Source organism: Panthera tigris, chromosome D2, assembly GCF_018350195.1.
Source record: "Panthera tigris isolate Pti1 chromosome D2, P.tigris_Pti1_mat1.1, whole genome shotgun sequence".
In the NCBI taxonomy this organism is placed as follows: domain Eukaryota; kingdom Metazoa; phylum Chordata; class Mammalia; order Carnivora; family Felidae; genus Panthera; species Panthera tigris.
This window is the reverse complement of record NC_056670.1, coordinates 72283336-72302242: the sequence shown is the minus strand read 5'-3', so window position 1 is coordinate 72302242 and position 18907 is coordinate 72283336. Positions and strand designations below refer to the sequence as shown.

The window sequence follows — 18907 nt, the reverse complement described above, 5'->3', positions numbered from 1 at the left end:
TTGTGTAAGCTGATATAAAAGCCATACAACTGACCCAAATTCTTGGTGTTATGATGCAAAACCAATTACACATAATTTTTGAAAAAATCAACTTTTGGGGCACCTGGGTGTCTCGGTTGGTTAAACGTCCAACTTTGGCTCAGGTCATGATCTTAACGTGCGTCTGGGTCCCGCATCGGGCTCTGTGCTCAGAGCCTGGAGCCTGCTTCGGGTTCTGTGTCTCCCCCACTCTCTCTGCCCCTCCCCCACTCACGCTCTGACTCTCTCTCTCTCTCTCTCAAAAACAAACAAATATTAAAAAAAAAATTTAACACTCAACTTTTCTTACCATGAGAACATCAGTAAGATATGCCACCTCGGCACCGACAACGCGGAGGTTGTTTACCGCATGGATATACTCCAGTGAACCGTTAATCCAGTCTACGTTAATGCAGTTCACATCTTCTACTTTGAGTAGCACCTGGGGCAAAGATTTATTATAAGTCTCGGAGAGATAAGAATTGAAGAAAACCAAAGTGACCGAACAGGGGATTCCATAATAAGAAATAACACTACCAGGTACTGAAAACCTATTACATGCTAGGTCCTGTCCTAACCCTTTTACATATATGAACTGATTTCATCCCCAGTTACAGGTACGGAATCGGAAGCACAAATAGATTAATTAAACTTGCCCAGGATCATAGTAAGTAGAACCATGGTATGAATTCAGGCGGCCTGACTCTACTATACTATATGGCCTTATAAATAATTGCTTACTATGTTAGCACTCTATTAATCTTGAGTATCAGAGAGGAAAATTAATTTCTTGGAGTGAACCTGGAAAATTTCGCCCTTAAGTGAGAAATTTATCGCATCATTTAATCTTTTGTCAAAAGTGAGAATTTATCAAAGAATAATTATTAAAAAAATATGCTCCCCTTATAATCTATGCGATTCATAATAAGTGAGCATAAATGGGAAATGGATAATTCACTTGGGGCCTTTGGGACAAGGACAATGTGAGTAACCGAATGGAGGGATTTCCACGAATGGGCATTAATGTATGTGAAGTACATTCCCATTAAACATAGAGCTTTTATCTAGTAGAGGGAAGAGTTTATTCACATCATACATTGCACATGTCTTGCTGCCATTTTCCATCTGATTTCCATCCGGGTATGTTGATATGGGTCATCTTGTCTGTCCCGAAGTGTGAGGCTTGGATAGTTCGATAATTAACTGCACTGATCTCCTATTTCAAGCGAAAAGAGATGAAGGTTAAAAAAAAAAAAAAAGAATTTAAAATTATTTGATATTCAGTAGAATTATTCTGTCTGCTCAAAAGTCTTCCACTAAATTGGATTGTTAACAACCTTATCGAAAGCATTTTAACCAAAGAAATAGTTACCTTGACACACTGCAAAATACTAAGAAGTTATTAATGTGTTATAAAATACAAAATACAAACTTAATCACCAGGAAGGGCAAGTGTGTGGTTTTAAGGCACTGTTTGGGTCAGGGCTTTAGGACTGTGTTGGGTCAGTTTCAGTCAGGACTTCTGTCAGCCTTACTTTTGTATAGCACTTCTCTGTTGCCGACGTGATTCATGAGTAGCGTGTTACTTGAGGCTTAAAAGCATGCTACAAAGGTGGCAAAAACAGATTGTTCACCCACTTTAAGAATGAGGAATAGAGGTTAGGATCTCACCATGTGCAATACAACAGCTAACGATAATTTTATGTAATTACATTAAATGCTCTTTTGTACTTCTTGTGTTTTGTTGGATTCTTTTTATAACCAAACTCAATTTAAGTGATATGATGAATTTAAGTAATTTCATTATTAAGAGAAAAATGAAAAGGCACAATAGAAGAAACGCGCAAAATTCTATCTTGAGAAAAAGTGAATAGTCTAATCAGCAAACTGCAAATTTGACAATGGTGAATCCTAACGCTGGAAAGCAACACATTTAGATACCTATGAAATTCAAACAAAGAGCCTATTACCAGCTACCTGTGATTAATAGTAACGTGCAATTAATCATATAACTTGCCGGCTAAAGTATCTCCCAAGATGGTGAGCAAACAATTATGAGAATCCTAAATTAGTTTACATGGCAATTGTAATAGAGCTACACTTAGATGTGCCTACATGCTGGGAATTGTTCTAAGTACTTTGTAGAGTAGCTCATTTAACTTTCACAACACTGTGAGGTAGGCACTAACTTTACAGATTAGGAAAGAACATGATGAGAAGTCACTTGTCCCGAAGCACCTGGAGTGGGGGCTGAGTCCTGGAGTGGGGGCTGAAACCCTCATGGTCTTTCTCTGTATTCATGTGCTTCACCACTGAGCTCTCCAGTCAGGATCTGATCCTACTGTTCTTTACTGATAGGGCCCAGGGCAGATGTGGGATTTGCTGAGGCAGATAATAAAATCAGGTGTACCTGGGCCTTCCCAGAAACACTGTTCTGCTAAATAATGGAATTCTAGTGCAGAAACCTTTGTCCATCTATATACCTAAAAGAATCCAAATGCTCATTCCAATTCCAGCTGAAGTCCCTTAAACACCAACTGTGTTTCTACTTCTATGCTCCCCCTCAAAAGAGTCTTATTTGGGAAAAGGAATTTGGTAGAGAAAGTTTGTTTCATCTTTCCCCATCACGAGACTCGCGGGAAGCGGGACCTTGTGATAGCTTCAAGGTAGCAATCTGACAAGGATTGTGAGGTCCGACCATCCTCCACTGTCACAAAAGCCCTGGAAGAATTTAATAAAATAGAAAAGGTAGAAAAAAACACTATTTTTCACTTTGTATGCCATCTGGCACACCCCTATGAAGTGGCATACTAACTTAGAAAATGTGAAACTTGAAACAACATCATGGAACCAACTCAAAGAAGACAACTCAGGTTCTGCCATCACAAGGACAGAACCTTAAAAGGGTGTTGGGACAGAACAGGTCATCCAGAGAAAGGGCTAGTTAAAGTCTCAGTGTTCAGCTGGGTGCTCAGGCCTTTACTTGGAATGTTCTTATCTTTGAGGAGTTAGAACCTAACTGGAATGAGATCAACCCATCCTACAAAGCATGACTGGATGATCTCGTTTCTAGTACGTCAAAAGTAGTCACTGGTTAGATATGTTCTAGCCTGGAGAAACTACCATCACCAGCAGCGACTGCATGAGCCACTCTGGGGGACAGTAAGTTGGTTTTATTCTTGCAGAAATGTAGCTGTGAAGACCTATGACTCTCAGAAGAGTCAAGTTTATTGCACCATGTTCAGCTTTAACAATTCCTCTATCTGAGAAAAGAGTACATTAAACCATTGCGCAGTTTACCTCTGCTTCCTCATAAACGAAGTCAGATTTGCACAGTGTAGCATATGGGTCAATTCTGGTTTTTAGTACTGCATCCTGACTCATCCTATATCCTCACTGTTGTTATAAAACACTCTAACAACAAACCCTTAGGCTTCCATCCATTGCAAAATTCAAGTACAGATCTGGTTTGTCACATGGGTTTTTCCAAATGGAAGGGAGTGGTAAAGATATGAGTAACATTGTTTTTATGGTCCCTTTATTAGGAAAGTGCTCAGTGTCTGATATTCTCTTCATTGCCTTCAGGGCCCAGACTGTCCTAAAGACTGACCTTCATCGCCTGTTTTAGTGCCCGTTCTCTACAAAAGCTCAGGTGCATGGCCACTGTGCAGAAAGTGAAAGGACCCATGAGTCCTATGAGGACTGAGAGTCAAGACTAGGGGTATAGTTCGTCCTGAATGCACACATACACCCTGGAAGTCCTAAACAAACAGTGAAGGTGCTCCAAAACATTTTTATTCAACATAGATTCTCTTTACCTTAAAAAAATTGTGGTAAAGTATATGTAATGTAAAAATTACCATTTTACCCATTTTCAAGTATACAATTCAGTGACGTGAAGTCACTCACACTGTTGTGCAACCATCAACACCATCCCTCTCGAGGAATTGTCTATCATCCTAAACTGAAATCTGGCACCCATTAAACTGTACCTCTCCATTATCACCTCCCCTAGCCCCCGGTAACTATTATTCTGCATTCCATCTCTATGAATGTGACTATTCAAATAGGTGTTTCATATAACTGGAATTATACCATGTTTTTCCTTTCCTGTCTAGCGGATTTAACTTAGCAAAATGTTTCTAAGGTTCATCCATGTTGTAGCATCTACCATAATTTCATTTCTTTTAAAGGCTGAACGATATTCCTCTCTTCGCTTCTTGATAGTTATAAAAATCAAATTTTTAGGTACAGTTGCTTTGTAAGTTTCTCCATACCCAAAATAAGAATTTTTCTTCTTTGTTTTAGATAGAGCCGTCATCTACAGCGCAAATGGCACATGTCAGTGAAGAGTCGTGTGTCCCTGTGTATGTGTCTGGTACGTAGACAGCTACAAATCAGATCCTGTTTGTAAGAAGGCAGAGCAGAAGTCTGTCTTGGCTGGGTCTGATGGAAAGTAAGCCTCAAGGTTTTATAGATGAAGGTAAAAACTGGAAATGTCATTGCACTGGGGAGTGCTCTTTCTCTGGCTCGCGCTCCACCTGGGTCTAGTATCATGCTTTTGTTTTTCTCTGCCCCTAAGATAACATCATTCTTGGGTTTCAACTCTCACCACTGGGTAAAAGACTTTGGATCCTATTTTTTCAGGTCTAGACTCCCACAGAGTTGCAAGACGAAAATCTCCAATAGCCTACACGAACCTCACTCGTCCAACATGTAACTCATTCTCTGGCATCCCCAATCAAGTTTTCTTGTTAAAAGGGTCATTATTCTTCCCATAACTCATGTGTAAAATCTCCAGGCAGTTTGTGATGTTTATCATGTCAATTTTCTATCATCATACTCATGTTCATTCCATGGCTCAGGCTAGTTCCCCGAGTCCATTCCGAACCGCGCCGTAGTTTTCTAGTTAATCGCGAATAGCACTTTCTGTGATGGTGGAAATATCCCGTGTTTGCACTGTCCAAAATGGTAGCCACTAGCCACATGGGACTATTAGCACTTGATATGTGGCTGGTGCAACTGAAAAACTGAATTTTTAATTTTATTCCATTTTAATGCCACACGTGGCTCACGGCTACCATGTTGGGTGGCATAGTACGAAACAGTCAGGAAATCACCTGCAGGCTTGCCCGGCTCCAGTCAAGACGGTGCACTGCAGCCAGAGTAAACAGCCTAATGACTCTTCAGAAACTACCAGTGGGACCCCCTGACTCACAGGATGAAATCCAAAATACCCAGGAAGGAGTTACACAATTTGTCTCTAAACTACTTTTCTAACTAACTCCATATTTTGAGGACTTCCTTTCAGTCTAACTCAACATATTGTCATTCATCAGATGTTCTCTCCTTTATGTATTTGTCCATGCCTTTTTTTTTTTTTTTTTTTGTCATTTCTCTGTCTGCCTCTGCTTATGCAAACCCTTCCCACCTCTCAGGACACACCTCAAAACACGTCTTCCTCAAAGCCTTTCTGGCTCTTGTCCCACCCTCAAGGGGAAGGTAAGCCTTTCCTCACTGCTCCCGGATTCTTTTGTTTGTATCTTATGTAACAGATCATAATTTGTGCTGCAACAGAGGTAATTATTTATATACCCCCTTTCCCCTAATATAATAAATTTAGGACACTGTCTTATTTATTCCATTTAATACATGAGGAGCCTGTTGCCTATTTACAGTCTTACATGTGGAAAGCTCCCAATTAATATATGAATCAAATGAAATATCAAATTTACCTCCTATGAAACGACATACTCAGACCAATCTTTATACTTAAATACTAGGGCAAGTATTTGATGATGAGAAAAAAAAAATCTAGCTTACAATATTAAAAAGAAATATTTGCCTTTAAGTCAACAGTTTATCCCAGAGTAGGTTACTGAACCTATAGCTACATCTTATATTTTGGAATAACCTATGTGTGAAGGCAGCGAGTTGTCTTACCTGATAAGCTTTGGGATTATGTCTCGTGTAGAGCAGAAAGCGAGTGTTTATCTCTTCAGGAGACCAGGGTAGACCTGCCAACTGTCTTGACAAAGTCCCAGTCCATGGGAAACCATCTTTAAAGCACCCCACCCTTTCATAGCAAACTTCTTTTCCTGCGGCAGAAAGATTGAGGGTCAGTATTGTAGGAACCAGGCCCAGAGAGAGGTTGTTTCCTACCACGAGGCTTAATTGAAACTGGTCTTTAAGTTACACAAGTCTGACTTAGGGGGAGATTCTCTTCAAAAAATGCTCTCCTCTCTCCTTCCCCCACCACCCTCCCAATATCATGACCATGACCTTGTAGATCACAATGTTGCGGATGAGAGCACAGGGGCTGTGGGATCAGACGTTCCTGGCTTTGGGCAATTATTTTGCCTCTTTTAGAGTCTCAGTTTCCTCCTCTGTGATGTGGAGATAATACCACTTACCTTACAGCCTTGTTGGGAAGCCTAAACGAACTATTACACGGCACAGCCCTTGTCAATGGGCCTGGACATAAGAGGGATACTGTGTGTTCCCTGAATTTCTGTCTTTTCTTATCAGACTGAAAGTTTGGGATGAAATGGACCCTGGAGTCCCCAGGACCTAGCACTATGCCTGACACACTGTAGGAGTCCAACGTCGGTCTTCTGGGAGTGTAGATAACAGCAAAGTTTCATTCAGTTTTAACCAAGTCTTTTCTGGAGCTCGCCTCACTCATGTCTAAAATGAGACGCTTTGGGCAAACTGAGTCTTAATGTTTCTGTCATCCACCGACTCTGATTGATCTTTTCACCATGGCCTTTCTTTTTCATTTTCTTTTAACAGCCAAAAGCAAATAACTTTATTTCATACTGTTTTATGGAGGCATAGTTTAACTTGTTCAATTATAACAATAATTATTTATTCAATGTAGCACTGAATTATGTATTCAATGTGTTATTATGATTTATCAAATTGGTTGGCATTTATTCAATATATGCTTATTCATTAGTATTGGCTACAACTGTTTGAAGTCTTGAATTTGAGCATTTCCTTTTCTCACTTACCAAAAAATGCTGAATAATTCTTTCACTCTTAAGTCCACCAGATTTTACTTTAAAATCTTAGGAGATTTTGCATTTTCTCCATTCCCTAACAATGAGATTACCCGCTAAACATGAAGAGAGAGGATAAGGAATTAAATTTTTTTTAATCAAACAAATGTTTATACATTAAGAAGAAATTGTACAGATGAGCAACATCCGTGCTCACTCCCAGACACAGCCCTCTCCCTAGAGGTGGCTACTTTTAAACATGTCTGCCGTTATTCTCGTGGTTACCCCCACATCTCTATATAATGTGCTAACGCTGCCAAGGTTTGATTTATTAACATTAGTCACACGTGATCTATTAACTTGCTGCAATAATAAATGAGGATTTAACCCACCTATTCTTGGGATCAGTCAGGATCAGGGCAAGAAACAAATCACACCGGTTATCTTAACTGTGAGAGTTTAATACAATGAAGTGCTATCAATCAAGTGTTGGAGAACTGAAGGCACAAAGGGGCCCATGTAGCTGCTCACAGGTGGCCATTGCAGAGAGCAGCTGCTGGTGGAAGGCTGGTGGAAGAATCAAAAAGAACCAAACCAAAAGAACCAAACCAAAAAGTCATTCAGATGTAGAAACTTGAAGGAAGGGCTGCTAGACCCTGGCGGGGAGGGGTGCTGTCTCCAGAGCTGGGGTTTGGCCCGTGAAGAGGGGTGCTGGCTGGCTAGCACTGGCATCTTTGAGTAGGCACCGTGTGCCTGCTTCTGGGTGTTTCCGAACAACTGCCAGCTGGAGCCACCTGCTGCTACCGGATGATTATTGGTCATTTCTGGAAAGATAGGAACCAGGAGCAGAGAAGAAGGAATGCCATCTTCCTCCCTCCTGGGACCTCAGTGTCCCTCTAGTGTCTCTATTGACAGAGCTTCTCTGGGAGTGGCCAGACAGGCTGAACTGTGGTTGCACGTCCCAGCGCTGGCCAAGCAAGGGCTGGCCTGAAACTGCTGGGGGACAACAGCTCCTACAAGTCCTGCTCTCCACGCTGTCTCAACTCCTCCTCCTCTATAGTCAATAACACGGTTTTTAGCTCATTAACTGGCTTCCACCGTGAACTGAAATAGTAATAATCTATTTCTTTTTTTTAATGTTTATTTTTGCGAGACAGAGCGAACGAGTGGGGGAGGAGCAGAGAGAGAGGGAGACAGAGAATCTCAGGCAGTCTCAGTCTGCTGTCACTCAGGCACGGACAGTCTGCTGTCAGTGCAGAGCCCAACGTGGACTTGAACTCACGAAGAGTGAGATCATGACCTGAGCCGAAATTAAGAGTTGGAAGCTTAACTGACTGAGCCACCCAGGTGCCCCAGTAATCTTCTATTTCTTGATCGATACCTCATACTCCTTATAACCTGACTCTCTACCTTTGCAAGACGAAGTTTTAAGCCATGTTACCTCTCTTCCCTTTCATCTTCCAAGGTCCACCAGCAGCACTTTGACTTCATATTGTCAAAGTTGATAACAGTCAGACTTTGTTCTATGATCATAATTAAGTCTTTTATGTTTTGTGGGTAGGCTGGCTCCAAAAAATTGAAAGCCAATAAACAGAATTTATACGATTATGACTAGATAAATATTTTTCCTTTCAGAGCCAGCTAGCGTGCTATAATTACATTTGCTTATCTGCACTTTGTTGTACCATTCGCTTCAAAAGGGGAATATTCACATGAATTATCTTTTCTTAGACATGAATTGCTCGAGATCAGTGTCATTTTGGTTTGCTTCATATTTGGATCATGCTTTTCTTGTAGCATTTTCATTTTCCTGGATTCTCTGGTTGCCTTTGTTTTCTCTTGTTGTAAGTGTAAACATGTGCCTTCTTCAATATATCTCTACTATAGCTCCTCAATCAATATTTCTCATGCCTGGAATCCATTCTGGTTTTTTTTTCTGTTGAAGCACACATATGTCCAGTTCTAATTTGGATCAATGAGTTCACATTTGGATCGTGCCTTTCTAATACAGCCTTCTGTTTTTTTCTAGAATGTCCAGCTGCCCTTGCTTTTTGCACGCCATGTCTCCCCCTCCCCCATACACCCAAATTCTCAACTACATTATTCAGTCTATGGAAAGGAGTTTGGATTTTGAAATAAAGACTTGTAAAAACTGTATGTTTCTTATGTTTGTAACTTACCCGGGTTATTGGTCACTATGCCTTTTTCCATAAGGAAATACCCATAAAAAGAATATAAAGTTAGAAGAGACTAGATATGATGAAGGAGACTGATCAAGATTATAAAGTATCAAAGCCATTTAGGGAAAAAAATTGAAAGATTAATAGTTCTTTAAAAATAACATGTTTGCTACAAAATCAGTAAGTTGATACTGGGCCAATAACTTAAATGGCCCATATGACAAAGAATATAGTTTTAGAATGGTAGCGTTAACGGTATTACGCAGCCATTGAAAATGCTTACAGAGATTTGTAATGAAATTTGTAATGACAGTGATTATGTTAGTGTGTTGTGGTGAAAAGGCAGGCTGCAGAACTATGCATGGTTTTATTTAAAATGCATGGGGAAAAAGAAAATTTAAAGGAAGTGCATCAAAATATTAATAATGGTGAGAAAGCATGGGTTTTATTTATTTTTTGAGAGAGAGGGAGAGAGAGAGAGACAGCGCCAGTGGGTGAGGGGCAGAAGGAGAGGGAGACACAGAATCCAAAACAGGCTCCAGGCTCTGAACTGTCACCACAGAGCCCAACGCAGGGCTTGAACTCACGTACCATGAGATACGTGAGTCGGACACTTAACTGACTGAGCCACCCAGGCGCCCTGAGGATGCGTGGTTTTTATTTTCTTGTTTACCCTTATCTATGGTCTTAAATTTTTAATAATTAATAATGGTAACTCTAAGTCACAAAAGAAAAAAGAAGACTACTTCTCCAAATTATGTTTAGTTAATAATAATTTAATTAATAATAATTAAAAGGGCAAAAACAGACTGAGCCCTAAGTGTCACATATGTGAGGAAATGAAGACTTACAAAAAGTGACCACCCTGCCCAATGCGTCATTGTTATTAAGTTGGTGCGGGGGGGGGGGGGGGTGGGGAGAACCATGATGCAGCTCATTCTATCACTAAGTAGAATTGGGAGGTGCATTAATTAGCTTTTGTTAGGTTATGTTGTAACAAATAGCCTCCAAATCTCCTCGGCTTCCCAACATGAAGGTTTAGTTCTCGTTCATGTTCTATTTTGGCTGCAGTAGTTTCCGGTTGGCTGTGGCTCTGATTTACCAGTCTTCTTCCTTCCAGGATCTAAGCCAAAAGAGACCCTGTCTGGAACATGTTGCTCTTGGGGCAGAGGGAAAGGGCAGAACCATGGTTGAACCATGCAAATGCTCTTCATACAGGCATTCGAGCTTGGCACTGCTCTCTGCAGGTCATGTAGCCAAAGGTGGGGCTGTAGCATCCTCTTCCGGGGAGGGGGAGTAAAGAGTGGGGAACAACACTACCATCTGCAACAGAAGGGTATGCGGGTTTACATTTTTATAGGTGCCACCGGAAGGAAAACCTTTTGTCATTTTCATTTGTATTCCTTGAATTACCTAAATACCTGAATATCTTGTGCATTTCTGGCCCTTTGCACTTGTTCTGTGGGTGACATCTTTGTGTCTGATGTACATTTTTCTAAAGTTTGCTTTTTTCTTATTCATTTGTAAAAACTCTTCAAATAGTAGAGAGATTTGGTCCTTTTCAATCAGACATTGAGAAAAAATATTCTAGTTTGCTGTTTTTGTTTTTGTTTTATAGAAATTTCACATTTTACTCAACAAAATAATCAGTCTGGTTCTTTATGGCTTTGGGGTTTCATCTTGTTTAGAAAAGCCTTCCTTACTTCAAGATCATTAACAATTTCACTTTGTTTTCGTTTCTATTTTTCTTGTTTCACTCTCTTACTTTAAATGTTCATTGATCTGGGGTTTATTCTGGTGTAAAGAGAAGTTTTTCATCTAGAAGTTCAATTCTCTTGGCCTGAATTTATACAAAGTATAATCATTTCAATGTCTTCCACATCTGTGGTTATTTCTCTTCATTTAAATCTGTCATCACAGTTTTCTATTTTTTACTTTTATTAGGCAATCACAATATACATTTATCAATTGTATTGCTTTACTCCTGTTCTTCTAATGTGTTAACCTTTACTTTCATTTTTATTCATGAAATTCTTCCTTCAATGTTACTTGTTCTTTTTCTAGTGCCTTCAGTTCTTGGGTCATTGTATTTTGATATATTCTGCAACTGAAGTGTTTTATTTACCCTTCGACTTCAACGTTCTTTACTATAGCACATTAGGTTTAATTGGTTAAGAAATCATATAAGTTGGTATATTAGCTCATGTTTTCTTAACTTCCACTCTCTAAATGAGTAATTTTTCATACTGTGAGCCGCCTTTCCCAATGACAAAAAAATATCTTGAAAATGGACTCACTAATTTATCCAAGAAATATTTATTTGAGTGTCTATTATGTGCCAGATATTGTTCTCAGCATTAGGGAATCAACCGTGGAAAAAATAAGCCTAGCCCTGGTGGAGTATAGCCCAGTGGGGGTGTGGGGATACTGAATAAGAATAAGTAAATAAAATGAAGATGTGTATGTGTTCAGGTGAGGAAGGGGTTGCTATTCAAATAGGGTGGCCAGGGAGGATCTCACTAAAATAGGTGGCATTTGAATCTACAGCTGAAGGGGGTGAGGAGCAAACTGTGGGGATTTCTGGAAGAGGGCTGAGGGAAGAGAACACACAAGCCTCTGGGGGAAGGAGCATGGCTTAGTGTGACAGAGGACTTATGACACGGCCACCCTGATCAGAGCTGACGGAAGAGTGGGGAGTGACAGGTCCGTAACACCTTACTCTGCAATTGCAAAATCCAAAATCCTCTGGGGGAAAGAAGTGGGATTTTGATTTTTTTCATTCGTTTTTCAGTTTGCAGAAAACTCATTTGGTAGCAAAAACTGACCTGAGGCTATATATATTCGTCGTCCTAATTAATATGAATGTTCATAGATTTCACTACAAAAATATCCGTGTGGTTGTGCTACCCAAGATTCCTCTCAGGGTTTTGTATTTTACAGTATACTTAAAATTAGAAAAAAAAAAAAGTCTGAGTTCTGGGACATAACTGGCCCCAGGGAGTTGAACAAGGGATGATGGACAAGGGATGGTATTAGGAAGGTAACAGAGGGCTAAAGCATGCAGCCCTTGGCAGATCGTTGGAAGGACTCTGGCATTTACTCCAAGGTGAGGGGGATAGCCATTGGAGGGCCATGAGCGGAAAAGTGATGCAGACTGACTGAGGTTTATTTTGTTTGAGAAATATACTGAAGCGGGACAAGGGGGGAGGCACAGAGATCATCTGGGAGGCGACTGTAGTAAATTAGACAAGAGACAGTGGTGTCCAAAGTCAAGGTGGCAGCAGGGGAAGTGGTGAGAAGTTGTCAGGTTTTGGATAAATTGTGAAGGAGGATCAATTTACTGATTAATTGGCAGGAAGGTGTAATCGAAAAGTAGAGGATGATGTCAAGGTTTTTGGCGAAGTTCCTGGAAGGCTGGAGTTGCCATTACTTGGGGAGACGCTAGAATTCTAGGCAGATTTGGGAGTAGAATCAAGAGCTCAGCTCTGGGGACACCTGGGTGGCTCAGTAGGTTCAGTGGCCTACTCTTGATTTCGGCTCAGGTCATAATCTCACGGTTCAGGAGTTTGAGCCCCATGTCAGGCTCTGCCCTGAAGTGCAGGGCCTGGTTGGGATTCTCTCTCTCCCTCTGCCTTTCTCTCTCTTTCTCAAAATAAATAAATGAATGTAAAAAAACTTAAAAAAAAAAGAGCTCAGCTCTGGATATGCAGCTTTTATATGAATTAGATACATAAGTGGAGTAGAAGTACCACAGAAGTAGGTAGATATATGAGACTGCAATTCCAGGGAGAAGTTCAGTTGCACATAGGAACTTGGCAGTCATAAACATAAAGTTGGTGTTTGACGTCACGAATATGGAGGAGATCACCAAGGGAGTGATGGTAGGTAAAGAAGAGGGATGACCTAAGGACAGAGTCCTAGGACACTCCATCATTGAAACATCAGGAAGACGAGTGGGGATAAGCACAGGACACTGACAAAAAGGCCTACAAGAAGTAGGAGGAAACCCAGAAGAACGTGGAATCCTAGATGCCAACTTAAAAATGTACTTCCAGGGGAGAGAGGAATCAAGAGTACCAAATACTGCAAAGTCTAAGTAGATGAGGATAGAGAATTGACCACTGGCTTGTCAACAAAGGAGTAACTGGTGACAGTGACAAGGGTAGTTTCTGGGGTGAAAGCCTGATTGGACTGAATTCAAGAAAGAAGGGGAGGAGAAAAAGAAACCCCATACACACAACTCAGAAGTGGAGTTTTAAAGATGGATGGGGTAACTGGGTGGCTCAGTTGGTTAAGTGTCTGACTTTGGCCCAGGTCATGATCTCACAGTTTATGGGTTCAAGCCCTGCATCAGGCTCTGTGCTGACAGCTCAGAGCCTGGAACCTGCTTCAGATTCTGTGTCTCCCTCTCTCTCTGCTCCTCCCTTGCTTGCGCTCTGTCTCTGTCTCTCTCTCTCTCTCTCAAAATTGAATAAACATTTAAAAATACATTTTAATTAAAAAAACAAAAAGATGGATGAAATAACACATGTTTGTGCTGCTGGGAATGTTCCAGAAGACAGGAAGAAAATTGGTAAAGCAGGAGAAATAGAAGAGAGTGTGGTTGAGTGCACTCCTTGGGCAGGTGAGAGGAGAGAGTGGCTAATATACAGGAGGAAGGGTTGGCCTTTGTTGCAGCAAGAACAGCTCATCTCTTGTGAAAGAGAGAAGGCAGAACGTACAGGCAGGTGTATGCAGCTAAGTTGGATAAATGTGGTACTGGGAGTTCCGCAAAGGTCTCTTCTCTTTGTTTCCATTTTCTTATTGAAATGGGAAACCAGGCCATCAGCTGAGTGCTGGTAAGCAGGGAGGTGTTGGAGATTTGAGAAGAGGGGAGAAAAATGAAAGAACCCAGGAGCCCAGGCAAATGAATGGATGAGGGGAGAACAGTAGGATGGCTTGGCAGCCTTAGGGTCACCTTCTGCCTGATAACCATGACTTTGCAGTGAGACAGTCAGCATGGTGTGTGTTTTTCTCCAGGCACAGTCAGCTGCACAGAGATGATGTGTTGGACTTAACCAGTGTTGTGGTTAAGCCAAGTGAAGCAAAAGCAGCAAAGAAGTCCAATGTGTATACCAAGGAGTGATTATGATTGGCCATGGCATTAAACTGAGGAGAGAGTTGGCTGGCTGCCAAAAAACTTAAAAAAATAAAATCATAGTTATATTAAAATTAGATTATATATATAATAGTTATGCATAGTTATATATATATATGTGGAGTAGTATATATGTGTGTGTGTATATATATATATATATATATATATATATATTTCTACTGCACACTTATATTCATTATAGAGCCGCTATCATTAAAAATGTGAGTCTCCATCACATTTGTATTATTACCTGCCTTGGCATCTATTAAATTTGTAACAGGGTCCATTTGCATTTAGTTCTCTGGTACCTGCCATTTTACAATTTGTGTTTAATTCAATAAACCTTCAAACAGAAATCACTCCCTACTGAAAAGTAAATATTTCCGATGGGTATAGGGAAGTCTTATTAATCACAACTGTGTCTCCAGGGTTCAACACAGTGCCTGGCACATAGTAGGTGATTGTATTTGTTGATTAAAATAAAACATATTAGCATCCTTGTTCAGAGAGGACTTTGAGGGTGGGCTGTGAGTAGAGATAGCAAAGAGGCCTGAAGTCTGGAAGGAGGAGAGACCACCTGAGGAAAAAAAGGTGACGGTATAAGAACAATAGACCAGGCAAGACTTCACTCGATTCTGTTCTGGAACTGATCAGTCTAGCTGCTTTCAGTATTCAGTAAGGACTGTCGGGGGCAGGAACATTACAGAAAATAGAGTACAGTTCCAGGAATATACTAAAACCAACAATAGATCCATCCACTTTTCTCCCACAGAAAAGATCTGGAGGGCAGGGAGTAAAAACACTGAAATTCTTTGATTCTCTTTTGGTTAAAACATATCAACTAACTTTTGTTGTGCTTATAGGAAGAACACTGAACCAGGGAGGTAAAAACAGAGATAAACAACAGCTACTACACAGGAGATGCCTGAAGAGTCCACAATATAAAGAGCACAAGTCCATGAATATTGAGTTAATGTGTAAGAAATGTTCACAGACCAAAATCTCTTCACAAAAGCATGACCCAAATATAAAAAATCAACATGGAAGTTCCAATCACCATTAGTCATTCATTGATTCATTCATTCATTCATTCATTTGTACATTCATTGAGCATCTACAGTGATTCAGATACTGAAACCAGAAATATGAATGTATTTTATCATTTATTGCTACACACTTATCTTAGAAGTGAAGAAATCAAGACTTTAACAGATAAGTTGCTTCACCAAGGCCATAGGCTAGTAAGTATAGAGCTGGGAGCCCAGTACAAGCCATCCAGAAACTTTTATATTATTGGAAATAGATACTTCCTATATACTTATCAGATTTAGTATTACTAAATTGATTCATTTCCCTTAGATATTTTTAGGACAAATAAATAAAAATATAAACAGAGCCAATATTCCGAAACCCGTATCAATCACATTCTGGATGTGACTGTACTCCTTATTTTGAAGGAACTAATAAATTAAGTCTTACCCGTTGATGTGCCAAAGAATAAGAGAGCAGCAATCCAAATTCCAAACATCGAAGTTGCTTTTGAAAATCACATCAACCCTTCTTGAAGATTTTTACTCACAAAGTCCCCTCACTATAAAATATTAAGCAATTTTCTTCAAAACGTTATCACCCAACATTTAAGTTCTAGGTCCAGACGAGTGTGGCGTTCACACGACCTTGAATCCCGATGCCCTGCAAAGTAATGTGCCCTAGCCTAGACTACTGGCTCCACATTAAGGGATATAATTAGCAAGGTGTGCCTTCCATTAGGTGATTGGTAGTTAAAACTTCTGAGGCTTTGTTGTTTCATCATTAGCAAGATTTTGATTACACACAATCTGAGTCACTCTTGAAAGTTATTTTAAGGCTTTGGGAGGGTAGATAACAAACATCGAAAAGGCACAGTTTTTCCAAACCAGGACCATAACTTGGAGTATTCTTCCCCTCACACATGTCGAAGGGCAAACAAGCAGACCCTCCTGAAACGTGTTAGGAGGTAAATAATGAACGTGGCTAATAATGGCTAATCTGCACATCTTGTGTGGCAATACAACGTTGCAGCTGCCATCATCTGGAGCCCAACCACCTGGAAGCAAATTCTGGCTCTGCCACTTATTAGCAGTGACCTCACACTAGCAAGCCTCACTGCACCTTTCTTCACTTGTAAAATGGGGATAATCATGGCTCCCAACCCACAGGGTCATTTAGCGATGGAATTACTTATTATATAAATAGTATCTCGTGTATAGTACTGTAGTGGAGTTAATTTTATTAGCGATTTTTCAACTATGTTAATGGTTATAAGAACAAATTTATGTCCACATAAAATACAGCGTTACATCATGGCACCTGGGCCGCGTAACCAACTCTAATGTGATGCGAACCTGCCTTTTTGGCTGCTACACTGACTTAAAGTGATGCAGTTCACAGATACCCTCAGTTGAATTCTCAATTTCTAAATGCTCATAGAAGATGGCTGAAAATATTTCTTGGTGTTTCTTTACTTTTTCCCTCTTACCATAATAACATGACGATATTGAAGCATTTACGAAGCATTCAGCCCTTTCATACAAACCTTGTTACATTGTGCAAGGATCAGACAAAGAAGAGGTTAAGACCAAGAGTAGTTACAAGTCTTGGGTGCTTTATTTGGTTGAACTATTTCCTGGAACTGGTAGCAGCCAGTCCACCACGGCATTCAGACACGCAGTAATTAGAGAAAGGGCTATTCAGCAGCTCTGAGCTTGGTGTCTGGGGTGCTGAATGTCCAGCGACTACAAAAGACATGCTCTAAAAGCTTCGCCAGTTGCCACTGGTCATTTTTCCAGGAATCAATGTTTTTAGCCACGCACGCAGGATCAGCATAAATAGCATCATCATCAATAGCACCTCTCAGAAGACAGCCTCTTATTTGCGTCTCCATCCCCAGGGACAAGCACAATGCCTGGAATCTAGCAGGTGCTTAATGAACATTTTTACATGAAAAAAAACTACAAAGATCTACAGTGATAATACAGGAATTTTTTTCAAGCCACGCTCTCTTCCATGTTTTCATAGCACTTTTCAATGAGTCTGCTATAGCTCTTAGCATGTCATGGAATTGCTGGGCATTTATCTGTTAGTTTCCTCCCCTAGACTGAACTGTTCTGAGACAAGGACTAGTTTTTGTTCATCTCTGGGCCCCCAGGGTCTAGCAATAGATCTATCACAGCAGACACATGGTCAATATTTGTTGATAGAAAAAAAAAAACAGTAGCCTTAATTTTCATTGATCTCATATCATTTGAGGAAATTCTTACTCTAGACAGATTATCATTCTGAGAGTGGAAGACTCATTATACTTTAACAATTATATTTAACGAGGATCAGATACTGATGACGACATGGCTGCTTGCTGAATTCATGGTAGTTCTGCCTGAAAAAAATGTCACACAGAGCAGTTTAACAATAGCTTTTAAAAGTTCATCACAAAATCAAAGCTCTGCTTATATATGACAGCACGTCAAAATGAGGAAAAACAGCAAATCAGTTGTATTCTTGATTCAAGAATAGAGAATAATTCAATTAATTTTGTCCCTGATATGATAAATTATGTTTAGGATTTAGTAAGGCAGAGAACCTTTAAAGATGTCATGATGAATATTTCAATATTAATGTCAGAACCCTGAAGAATATGGCTGTAATTTTAAAAAGCACTTTTTAGGCTATTTCTTAATGCATGGCATTTTAAATTATCCAAGATTTCAAGGAAGCTGGCATCGTGGCCATTTTGGTGAAGCAGAGAAAGAGTGACATACAGGGACGCCTGGGTGGCTCAGTCGGTTGAGCGTCTGACTTTGGCTCAGGTCATGATCTCACAGCTCATGGGTTCGAGCCTCGCATCAGGCTCTGTGCTGACAGCTCAGAGCCTGGACTCTGCTTCGGATTCTGTGTCTCCCTCTCTCTCTCTGCCCCTAACCCACTCGCATTCTGTCTCTGTCTCTCTCAAAAATAAATAAACATTAAAAAAAATTTTTTTTAAAAGAGTGAAATACAGTGACAAAAACCTGGGTAATTTTAGCACTCATTCATTCATTCACCAAATATTTGACTGGCTACCTCATGCTCGGTACAATTCTAGTTTCTAGTGATACATCAATGAATAAAAGACAATAAGGACCCTTCCCCCTTGAATTCTACAATGGGGGAGGCAGCCAATAAACACAAGAAACAAGTAAAACCCTAGAGGACAGGGAAAGGTGGTTCAAATAATTGGCAAAAAAATAAAACGAGGGAAGCAGGTTGGAGAATTTGGGATTTGACTGGAGGAGAGGGTTGCAATTAAGTTTGGATGGTCCAGGAAGGCCTCCTTGAGAAGGTGATGTATGAGCAAAGAACTTGGAGGAGGTGAGGGAGGTAACTACGTGATTCTCCAGGGAGAGGGGCAGGTGGTCCCAGGCCCTGAGACAGGAGTGTGCTTCCTGTCTTTGAGAAAGTGCAAAAGGCCAATCTGGCAGGAGCAGAGGAAGAGGAGTAGGGGATGAGTCACAGAGGCACTTGGGGCCAGAGTGGGTAAGGCTTTATTGGTCATT

The 18907-nt window shown here is 40.4% G+C and overlaps 2 protein-coding genes across 4 annotated transcripts in view; both read right to left on the bottom strand.

Annotated features, from left to right (window-relative positions):
• Window positions 1–18907, bottom strand: part of PNLIPRP3 (pancreatic lipase related protein 3) — a 65700-nt gene that overhangs the window by 19045 nt on the left and 27748 nt on the right. For both annotated transcript variants that reach the window (XM_042960672.1, XM_042960671.1), the window contains exons 3-5: window positions 5962–6116; window positions 1115–1234; window positions 329–460 (exon numbers count right to left, since the gene is read on the bottom strand). In XM_042960672.1, the coding sequence (XP_042816606.1) occupies window positions 329–460; window positions 1115–1234; window positions 5962–6116 (407 nt within the window). The remainder of the gene's footprint in view (window positions 1–328; window positions 461–1114; window positions 1235–5961; window positions 6117–18907) is intronic.
• CCDC172 (coiled-coil domain containing 172) overlaps window positions 6091–18907 on the bottom strand; it is a 110891-nt gene continuing 98074 nt past the window's right edge. The window contains exon 10 of one of the 2 annotated variants that reach the window (XM_042960674.1): window positions 6091–6116. The gene's annotated coding sequence lies outside the window, so the exon portion shown is untranslated. Of the gene's footprint in view, window positions 6117–16997; window positions 17752–18907 lie in introns of those variants that run through there. The other variant, XR_006209172.1, reaches the window with a different exon arrangement.